Below are 11,869 nucleotides of genomic sequence, written 5' to 3' on the forward strand. Positions count from 1 at the left end.
GACCGTGGGTAGTTGGGGCTCTTCGCGGCCCCCCCCGGGCAGGGCATGGACTCGGCCGGTATCGGCGGCAGCCCGGGCACGTGCACCACCTCCCCGTCCACCTGGCTGAACTCCACGTCCACGGTGACCACTTGGTGGAGCACGGGCAGGTGCAGCATGAGCGCGAGCATGGCGCCGGTGGAGGACATGAAGACGTAGGACGGCACGCCCAGGTCGCGGGCCACGTCGACCATGGGCGCCGCGAACAGGTCGAGCACGAGCGCGGCGACGGGGCACGACATCCCCGCGACGGCGTCCCTGACGTGGGGCGCGTGGAGCTGGATGTAGCGCGCGATGAACTCCTCGACTCCGGCAGCGTCAGCCGGAGGCTCCACCGCGGGGAGGCGGTGGAAGCGGATGTCGAGGCCGGAGGCGGCCTCGCGGCGGACGTGCGCCTCGACCTCGGAGGTGGCCTGGGCGGTGGGCGGGCGCATGACGAGCAGCGTGATGGACAAGGCGCGGCCGCCGCAGAGAAGGATGCGCTTGCAGGACTCGAGCATGGACATGAGGTGGCCGGTGCCCCACTCCGGCACCAGCACCAGCGTCGGCGTCGGACTAGCTGCCATCCTAGTTCTAGTTCTAGTTCTAGTTCTGGTGCCGCTCCGCTCCCTCACGTACGCGTTCTACTTGTACCCAAGCCAGACACAGCGTAACGCCTAATATAAATAGCGATGCCAAAGCCAAATATGCGTTCTACTCGTACCCAGCATCCCACACGATCAAAATGACAAACACGGCCCCCTCAAAAAAAAAAGTGACAAACACGGCGAGGGAGTATAAATAGCATGGTGTTTATTACTAGTATTACTTACTAGGATACCCCGCGCGTTGGTGCCGGGATTCAAGTAAAGAGAAAAAATGTTGTGCAATGAATGAAAAAGGTAGAAGCTCTATGAAGCAAAACATGGTAGGAAATCCATGGCCTTGACAGAAAGAAACATATTTTCCTGCAAAAGAAAAAGAAACGTAGTATTTGATACATACTAACAAACATGGCATTGTAGGCGTATATACACACTGGTGGGAAACGAAATATATTTGATACAGAATAACATGATATTGTAGACACCGGTGGAAATCAATAAAGTGAGTCAATGTCCTGTGAACAGTCCGTTTGTTGGTTTTAGGCAGGGTCTAGGACCTGGCCAAAAAATCATACTGATTACATAATAACATGGCATTGTTGGTATATATACACTGGTGGGAAAAGAAATATATTTCGTACATAATAAAATGATATTGTAGACACCAGTGGAAATCAATAAAGAGAGTCCAGGTCCTGTGAATAGTCCGTTGTTTGGTTTCAGACACGGTCCAGGACCTGCTTACGGTTATAAATCTTCATGTTTAATTCTTTCTTCTCCTTCGATCCATTGGCAGAGCGCCCGCTGTTTCACTGAAAAAACAGGAAGAATTATTTGATGACAACCATGTCAGAACCAGAGCGAGCATAGGAGAGAGGTTTTGTGCAACACAGTTTCATTGATACATCGGTTACACATAAATGTAGTACAGAGCTCAACCAACTCATACAAAGGGCGGCCGAAAGAATAGGTCAGCACTAATGCCACTATCTATACATGCATGTACGTACACACAGTTCGCTAACACAACCGATGAAAATAGCACTTCTTTTGTCATCTGTCTAGAGTATGGCTCCGGCAAGCACAAACCATTAACATATATACGCTGCCCTAATCTATAATCCTGATAAAAAATGTAGATTATATTTGCCACATGGCAACTTTAGTTTAAGCACCATGGCAACTACAGTGTAAACATCATGGCAACTTTTGGGCAAAAAAAAAAAAATTTATCGAAACATATCAACATGGGGTCTAGTTTTGAAGATCTCATCGAGACGGATTTAATGGTGAAAACGGATTTTTAATTCGCTTTTTTAATTAGGAGATAAAATATTTTTAAGCCGAAAACCAAAAAGATTTCTGCTGATGTCATCTGTTCATACGTGGAAAAATGAGTGGTGATGAAGGCGTGTGGGCGATGTGCAAACGCTCACACGTGTGGCGTTAGTTTTTCCGAAAGAAAATAGGGATGCATGTGAGTTGCAATATTGCATCACTTTTCTTTTTTTCCTCTCCTTGTTTGCAAAGGCCAGAGATCATTTGGAAAATAAAAGGCAAAAGCGCTGAGTCTGTCGCTGAGATCTAGTGTAGAATTACCTGATAATTGGAGGTGGCACCTTGTTCTTGAACTGAGTGTGCCGAGATTAGATATTCTAGGCACAGGTACTGATTCAAGTCAAAAAGACCAACTATTACTTTCTGTTCCCCAACTTGAACTACTGAGTTGTATGGTTCAAGAACAAGCTGCCAACCTCCACTGCTGGACTGCTGGAGCATTTTTCCGAGAGTAGGGCCCTGTTCGGTACTTCACCAGTTCCGCAGAATACAAGAATCATTTTATACTACGACTCCGACCGCTCCGGGAGCGGAGTGGTGGAGTGGAGCGTCTCCAAACACAGCCTAGAACGCGAGCAGCTCGTGCGTGATCAAGAAGAAGAAGGCGCCCACTCGTATTTGTAGGCTGGGATACCGAGGGGTGATGAATGCTGCCGTTTCATGTGCAGTAGTGGCTGCCGTTTCATGTGCAGTAGTGCTACCGTTTCATGGTGGCGCCTCGAAGGGAGAGCGGCGGCACCGGTGGAAGATAAGACGAACCCTGAGGACTGCGGTCAGATTCTGTTTGTTTGAGGGGAATTGTGCGATTAGATGGGGCTAGCTTGGCACGTAACAGCTATTGGGCCGCGCAGCCCACGATCAAGAACGGAGAAAACACTCTGCGGTATTTCTGTCGAGTCCACGATCCATGGTGCAGGTGCAGCGGAAAAACCACGCGGTTGGAACGACAAAATGGTGCATGCGGCAGCGTAGGATTAGGGGGTGACGTGGCTGTACGAGAAGCCACGAAAATAGTTAGTGGGGGGCTTCTATTTAGATATAGAAGATATCTTGAACGAGCATCATGCATGATTTTAATGTTCCGCCAGAGTGCTTGACAGCATTGAGCTCAACTAATTAACGATGGAATCATATCTAGCATTACATGTCGAATGGTGAACCATATGCCAGTTAATTAATTAGCAAGATGCTCATTATTATATCTTGAATAAGGAACACGGGCTGAATTTTTATTTTTGGCTCAGACCTCTATAGTAATGCTCTGCTAGTCTCTTTGACGAATGAATTACAAATTTTACTACATATTGTTTTATCTAGAGCCATGATATTTGGTACCATGTACAAAGAAGACACACATCATCAACAAATTATTGAGCACATGTAATAGAGTAAGACATGTTCGACAAAAGAAGTAAATATGCAGTGTTCCAATTATTAGGTTCCAACCTCCCTGCATACATCTTGTGCACTCTAGATATTTCCATTTGCATATATCTAATCATAAAGACATCTACCAAGGTGTTTTTATACTATACACTTCATAAAGCTCTCCTAAACTATTTATGAATACATACACACTATTTGTATGGAAGTGTAAACATTAATCATGTAAGACATGTGGTTTTGTCATTTTTTTTATATAAGTGGCTTTGGTTTAAATGTATTTTAAGGTGTATGTATTAGTAATGTAATGTATTAAAAATATAATTTAGGTTCATTATAATATACTATTTATCAATGTGATGTTCCAAAAATGTCTTTAAAATATGAAAGTTTAATATAAATAATTTCATTTACTTTGAATTTCATCAACAAATGGATGTTTTCATCAGATTGTTAGAAAATATTACTAGAGGTCTTCAAGCGTCTACAAAACAAGGCCAAGCCCTCCGATTACAAGTTTACTGTTTACACAGAATAAACTAAAAGTAATTAGTGACTCCCACTACAGTAAACAAGTACAAGCCCTCCAAGCGTCTACAAAACAAGGCCAAGCCCTCCGACTGTAAATTACTTCTGCCCCTCGCGTGTGCACGGCCGCTCTCCGCGCGCCGTGCTGCTACCTTACTCGCCGCGCTCACTATGACCCCGAGCCAAGCTGAAGCTCGAGCCCGAGCGTCTCTTTTCCATGCACACGCGCGTACGCGCAGAAGCAATCTCCTGCACTCTCGCCGTGCTTGAAGCCACGGCCGAGACGAGCTCCTTAGGTCAACACGCAAGTTGGACTGAACCTACAGAGGCTGGGCACACGCTCAACTGTTCTGCGCAATGGCACAGGTCTTATTAGTAGTCTGTCTCCTCACAGGTACCATGGCAGCCGCACATCTCTTACCCATCCATACGAACGACCAGCTCCGAGCGCTGGCCAACATCTTCGGTACGAGTGTGGTCGAGCTTGAGACACTGGATGCTCTGCGTACGGCTCCTGAGATGTACCAAACACTTCACACCCTAGTGCGAGCACGAAATTGGTCATGTGAGTAACTGCCCATACTGCAAGGATTCAGCGTGCTCGCTCGTAATCTCGAAAACCTCCGTCTCCTTTTTCAATCTATGCTGCCCAACGCGATGCCAAATCCAGTTTTAGAAGGCAATGGAAGCATTCTACACACAATTGCTCACATCAGGCTTCAAGGGGTGAGATTCTGCGCGCGAAGAAAGTGATTAAATTTAGGCGTGGAGGGCTCCAACAGCAAGCTCACAAGCTTGGCAGATTATTATATAACGAGTTACAGAGGGTTCTAGATGGCAGCATGCCCTTGGATGAGTTCTAGTCCCGTATTCCAACGTATATCACTGAGATTGACTGTTTGCTTGACTCGCGGATGAATTTCTGAGAAAAGTTGTAATTTAATTGACAGGTGATAACAATGTATTGATTGCCCTTGGATGAGTTCCAGGCCCGTATTCCAATGTATCTCCTTAAATTGACAACTTGCTTAGCTCGCGGATGGATTTCTGAGAAAAGTTGTAATTTAATTGACAGGTGATAACAATGTATTGATTGTTATTTTGTTCCATTCGTGATAATAATGTTTTGTTCCATTTGGATTTGGATTTCAGAATTTAAATGCAAAAGCTTCATTTCTCTACTGTCCCGCCACCGCTAAATCCATCTGCCCTACTCCTAGAGTTGTTGTTATTCGAGCTAAGGAGCCAATCATAAGTTGTATTGTAGCAACATTAGATGACTCGTATGTGATGGTAATTGATGGTTCGGAAATGTGACCACGTGACACACGTGGTAACCAATCCAGACTATTCAAAAAAAGATGCTTTGGAGATGTGAGCTTTGGAGATGTGAGCATGACATTGCGATTATGTGACTTTTAATGTCTTGCCGGCATTGAAATAGATAAAACATTCAGTATTTGTATTGAACATTCCTGCAAAGACTCTGTGTTTACCAATGTCGGGAAATTTGGCGGGGATTAATTGATTCAGATGGTTGTCAAGTGGAGAGTACATTCAGATGAGAAACGGCTTAGGTTTCTCTCTTCCATTCAATCAAATCAATGCCACCAGATTTCCAGATCGATGGTTGTCTAATTCATTCCCTCACTCAGAAAGAGCTACACATCAAAATGGAATTACAAATCATCCCCAAAAAACGGACGGCGGGATTCCACGACGCGCCCCCCAGGCTGTTGTTCTCACGCTATCTTCATCGAGTCGTCTTCAGGAGGCGAGAACTCAACCATCTGCATCCCTCTTCCTGCAACGGCGATGTGGTATTTCCCGCTCCCACTGACAAGATAACAGCAATCACCGTGAGAAAACCGTAAAGATGGAACTACGACAGAGAACATCACGTACACATTTTCATCAGCCAAGAATAAACAACATAGATGATGCTGTGAAGCCTCCTCACCGGTCATGGAAAACATCCAGCGTTTCCGGCTCAGGCACGCTTATGATGACATGGGAATGCTCCGTGAATTTGCCAGAAGGGCTCATCTTCCAACATCTGATTCTCTGGTCAAGGCCGGTGGAGAAAGCCCAAGCGCCGTCCGTCCAGATACCTGACGCTAAAAGTGCAGGTGCTTGTATCATCAGCTTGCAAGAACAGTTGCTAAACTGAAATAATGAACCAAGCCGTGATATTAACAGTGACAGACATACCTTTCACTGCTGATCCGTGAGCCGAGGGAACCGTGTGCTGGTCAAGTATTTGAAGCCCACCTTTGTCAGGAGACGAGATTATGTTTGACGTGTTTGTTGAGCAGGCCTGCGGGGATCCTAACGTGAAAACGAAACACTGAACCGCCTGATCATCACCGCCACTTATGATGCAGTAGGACATCCCAGGCATAGAGCATGATTGCCGCTCCATCTCCGACACGTGGAGGCAGTTGACGCCTGACTGGTGAACACCGGTCAACATCTGCAATGGCTGCACTTCAGGTACATCACACGACTGGGTACTTGAAACTGTGTTCTCGGTGCTTATGACCTCATTTTCTAACGCTCCGGGAGTTCCATGTGAAATTTCCACGGCAGCAGCAGAGGTATTCAGATTGTTCTCACTGGGGAGCAATGCCTGTTCGTTACCCTTTTTCACAGAACTGTTTGCCAGTGATCGCCACCGACGACGACCACCCTGACTCCCTCTACCTGTCTTGGGCCGCTTTTGGCAGTCGATAACCATGTGCGGTTTTGTCTCTGATACTAGTTGCATAAAGCCATGAATGGTGTCTGTTAGGTCCCATAATGTAATGGTACCATCTGTAGACCCACTCACGATAATGTATCTATCGCCATTATAAACATCACCTGAAAGCAGATGTGTGAATTTCATTATGCTTAACAACATTATCAGAACAAAAAATAAAGGGTAGAACTGACCTTCACAGTGCGCACTAGAGGCGACGACAATATGCCGTAGCACAAGAACTGGTGATGCCTGTGGGACCAACATGGCAACATCAAACCTGTATACGAAGAAACGGAACAGCTAACTGAAACCACCAAGACTAGTACAGATAAATAGGAACTCCGCCTCCGAAATTTCATGTTACGTACCATAATCGAGAAGGCAAAAGAAGAGCACGGAGAACCACTGTTGCATCCGAGCAAGCAACAACAACAAAACATACCGTCAACCTGACATTAAACAAAGAGCTTAGACTACCCTCATTTCTTGCAAGAGCAAATCAGAAAGAAAATCCTAGACCCTATATTTGTGAGAAATTCATGAACTATTTCTTGCACGAGCTGAAACAGAAAGTAGCATAGACCGTATATTTGTAACCAATTCATGACAGTAATTTCTCGCAAGAGCTAATCAGAAAGAATCCTAAACCCTATATTTGCGGGCAACCCATGAGTGTCATTTCTTGCAAGAGCTGAAACAGAAAGTACCCTAGACCCTATATTTGTGGGCCATTTATGACAGTCATTTTTTGCAAGAGCTGGAACAAAAAGTACCCTAGACCCTATATTTGTGAGCGATTGATGAGAGCAGTGTCAAATCTTACTCAGTAGCCGGATGTTTCAAAAGAAATGCTGTAACAGAAAGGTAACGCCAGTCATTTTCCATCTGATCCATAATAGCCAGATTGGGTTGAGCAGAGGAATTTCCTTTCCCGCCTTCCTCGAAGTTCAGCTTTACATGATCAGCTTTCAACCTCTTGGTGCCAAGCTTTGGTGGCATGTGGGTAGAAAGCCACTGAAATGTAACGGCTGAATCACTATTGTCTGAGCATTCTGAGCCTTGCTTGGTGTCTAAATCTAGACCACTCGAGCACACTTGTTTGTTGTTCTCTGCAATCCTAGGTTCTAGAATCCAAGCCGTCAGAACTTGCTTTGATCCAACAGATATCAATATGTAAGTGGTGTCCTTGTTTTCGACCCAAGTGTCGGCAGAACTGACACTAGAGTTGCGCGATTTATCTGCTAATGTGTATGTTTTTGGGATGAAACACGTATCTCTCACAGCTAACCCGCCAACATGCTCCCCCAGCAGCTTTGATGAACACCATCTTCCAGCACTACTAGCCGAGTACCTGTAACAAAGATCAAGAACAAAATATATCATATGATTCATAACAGCACCTGAAATGAACAGGTGTATTTGAGTAAACCTCGTTTGTTAGTATGCATCAATAGTAACTAATTTACCCTGTAAGCCGGACGGTTCCATCTTCACAACCGGTTGCAATCCACAAATCTGCACTCTTCTCAGGATGTGAATAGCTTGCTGGATCTATGAAGCAAAGAGAATGCACTTCTCTTCCATGGAACTGGGTATGAAAAACTTGAGGAAGGGGCTTCCTATCTTGAGCTGGTGCCCAGTGTCTGTGGACATGAATACTGTGGTCCTGCTAGGAACTCAATTCTCATGAGGTGTGTAAATTTGCACAGAACAACAGTGAAGAAAACACTTCCACAAACATCGTTAAGCAAGGGCTGGGCAGCAAACCTTCACGAAGGCAAAACAGTTTTGATACTCAGGGACTGTCCCAAGATAATAAGAGTAAGGGCACCGCCATCCTCCACAGGATATTTGAACCAGCTATAGAAAGGCAAACAAATCCAGAATTATTAGATTAGCCCAACCGTTGCCAAATCCAAATTTCCAAACTGTCCAGTTTATTCAGTATGTCTTACCTTTGTATCATTTTCAAGGTCCCAAATGATAAAATCCGCAGAGGTGAAACCTATTGCATAGGTACCAACCAATTGGTTACCAGAGGCATGATTTGCGTAGATGGATTGAATGGTGCCTAATTCTTTCAATTGTCTCATTCCAACAAATTCAAATTTTTTGACATTTCTCCCATACTTGAAGAAGCAAATACAGCCGTCTCCCCCAGTCTGTAAAATGTTCAGAGCAGAGGAGTTTATGTCAGGCCAAGCTCATGACTTCAATAAAAGGAACAACAACAGAACTCTGTACATACAGTGTGGATTTCAATATGATCTGAAGCTGAGGTGATTATCTGAACACTTGTGACACTAGAAATGCCATGAGCTCCTTTAAAACGGTCACGTAAAGGTATCTTCTGTTGTGCCTCACTGCTGTCATGTGCTGCCAATGTTTTATGAAAAGGAAAGGCAGCGATGTTACCCTTCTTATCACCTGTTATAAGGATCTGCATAGAAAATAACATGTACGCTTTTTTTACATCAGAGAACAAAATATATTTCTTTGCAGCAAACTGTAACATTTCTCTTTTGATAGTTAGAACATCAGGCACTGGTATTCTATAAACAATTAGTGTTCCCGTAGTCATAATTATGAAACGTCTCATATTCGCGTGAAATATTATATAAGCCACTGTTATGGTTTTGCATTCAGTGAGAAACAGAGCAAGTTTATAAGAATTACCTCATCCTGAAGTGATACATCTAAACACATGATTCGAGCCCCAAAGGGAGATTCAAACATTGCAACAAGTGAAACCTCCTGAGCTGTAGTAATCGCATGGCCATTTGACAAAAGGGCATTCCTTACGTTCCATAACTTAAGAGCGCCTCTAGGATCAGCTGTGAAAATGTGGCTGCGAGGGGAAAAAACTGTTGAGAACAATAATTACCTGCTAACCAGAAAGTAAATAGGAAATAATCCACATACCTACATTCAAGGGACTTGCACCAGTATAGTCCTAGTAGTTGCCTATCCTTTTCAGCTGGCCAGGTAACAGATAAATCTATTTTAGGTTCAAGACTGGGACTGCTTAAACGGACGATAGTAACATTTCCACGACCATCTCCAAGGGCAATTATTGGTGTCTGAGCACCCTGTCATTACATCCATACATATAATTGGTGCTTTCTCAGTGACCTGAATAACCTCAGTCCATCTTGGATCTTTTGTATCAGAGAGCTCAGCATGATGCAGATATCCATTGTTTGTGGCAACATAGAGAACATTTTCTTGCACAAAATGTAAGCATCGGACATATTCGCTTTTGCTGTGATAAACGAAAAAACAATCACCCACATTATATCACAATGAAAAATGGAGATAATACAAGAAAACACGGAAGCACATCACCATACCTATCCAAGGCACCATGCTGTCCTGATACTATAGGAGAAGATATTTCAAACACCTCAGAATCGTTTTTCAGACCATCTGGGGCCACGTTTTCTTCCAATATGTCATGAAAAGAGGAGTTACACAGGTGGTGCACTTTGATTGCAGAATCAAACCCCGCGGTGATCAGAACTAGTGAGCTTGGATCATATAAACATCGCCATAATCCTCGGCCACTGTAACAATAGATGCAGCATAGAAAATTAAGTTTTACTAAGGGAAGCACTTGTTGCAAGTCAAGGTAGTCAAACTCCGACATACTTAATTTGCTCGGCTTACACTCTATCTAAGTTAATCTTCCCAACTTACATGTGTTCTTTGAATGTTTTGATTAGCTTTCCATCCATGCCCCAAATGCAGCAAGTACAATCCTCACCAGCAGTTATAACTATCTAAAAGGCAAGTTGAGGTGAAAACAGTAAGCTGTATTTCGTCTACAATAACAGCTAGATGATCAAGTTCCCCTTTTGTCGCAAAAAAAGCATTAATGCAATAATATGGTATGTGTCCATGACAGAGTTGTGAGTAGAAAAGAACTGAGAAAATGGCCGTCGCTAAACAAGCATAATGGCAAATCCACCTTCAAAACTGAAAGATGAAAAGGCAAAGTGCAACAAACTTACAGAATCAGATATGCAACAATCCCAAATTCTAGCACTGTGTCCCAAAAGTGTCAGTTTGGGTATAATGTCCACATCATCAATTTTGGCTGTTTGATTAGTAAGATCCTGTGGCCGACAACTTAACATCCACATGCGAGCACTGCCATAACAATGAAGCCAAGCACATGAGATCAATATTACAAAAGACTGCCATTTGAAACAATAAAGTTCCAGAAGCTAGATACATATACTTCAGCAAAGGAAATCTGACACAGATAATGCAGAGAAGTGAAAGGCAGAATGAACCTGACCTGCGATCATCAGAAACGGACATGAACTTTGATCCATCAGAGGACCAAGCTATTCGAAATATTGAACCTTCGTGTTCCTTCAGCCTTCCAATATGAACAGCCATGTATTTATTATCACTAAGATGAACATTTTCACTGTTATCTACACCAGTAGCACCCAACTCGTCCGAGCTTAATAACGAAGTACTCAGGGTTTCGGGTACCAATATCGAAATAAGAATCTGAAAACAGATATGATGGAGTTAATGAGTTATAGTAATGTTCATACATAAAAACAAAACACTGTGTGTCTCAAAATTTTGTTGCATTAGAAGATTACCTCGTTTAGAATGGTACCAGACGCCACGAGGAGGGATTGAACAAAGTCCCCCCACATTCTCATTGAATACAGAAGGCACTTCTCTGCATCCACAAAACACACCAGAAGCAAGTATATCAATACAAATTCTGGCGCAGAGAATATAGTTTCAAACTTTAGGGCAACTCATCGATTGTCGTCGAACCTGGAGAATTCACTCGGGTAACGAACACGCGGTCCGTCAAATCCCACAATGCCACTGAATTGTCGCCCAAACCGATGGCGAGCAGCCCGTCCACCTGCGCCGAGAACGAGCAAACTTGAATGGCAGAGGAAAACGAAGCTTTTATACCATGGATGCGGGCACCGGACAGCTCGACCGAGCGTGCATACCTCGAGGAAGCAAGCGTCGAGCACCCAGTGATCGAACCCGAGGAGCCTCTGCTCCAGCTCCAGCCGTACGCCGCCATCCTCGGCGTCGACGCGGAGCCTGAGGAGCTTCACCCTCCTCTCGCCGAAGACGGCGACGGTGCGCCCGTCGGCGGGGGGCTGGATGCCGTGGACGCGCACGCCGTCGAAGACCCGGAAGGAGGCGAGGAGCCTGGCGGCGTCCAGGTCGTAGACGAGCAGCTCCGAGCCGGTCCCTGCGGGCGCGC

At 44.6% G+C, this 11,869-nt stretch overlaps 1 protein-coding gene and 1 pseudogene across 1 annotated transcript; both read right to left on the minus strand.

The window, feature by feature from the left end:
* Positions 1-8: 8 nt before the first annotated feature.
* Positions 9-628, minus strand: LOC125530139 (putative UDP-glucose flavonoid 3-O-glucosyltransferase 3; the record flags this gene model as incomplete). Its single annotated transcript, XM_048694538.1, has 1 exon — positions 9-628. A coding segment is annotated over exon 1 (597 nt), but the record flags the coding sequence as incomplete, so codon positions are not given.
* Positions 629-5,409: 4,781 nt separating this feature from the next.
* LOC125530138 lies at positions 5,410-11,858 on the minus strand (annotated as a pseudogene).
* Between the last annotated feature and the right edge of the window lie 11 nt (positions 11,859-11,869).

Source organism: Triticum urartu, unplaced genomic scaffold (genome assembly GCF_003073215.2).
Source record: "Triticum urartu cultivar G1812 unplaced genomic scaffold, Tu2.1 TuUngrouped_contig_6100, whole genome shotgun sequence".
In the NCBI taxonomy this organism is placed as follows: Eukaryota; Viridiplantae; Streptophyta; class Magnoliopsida; order Poales; family Poaceae; genus Triticum; species Triticum urartu.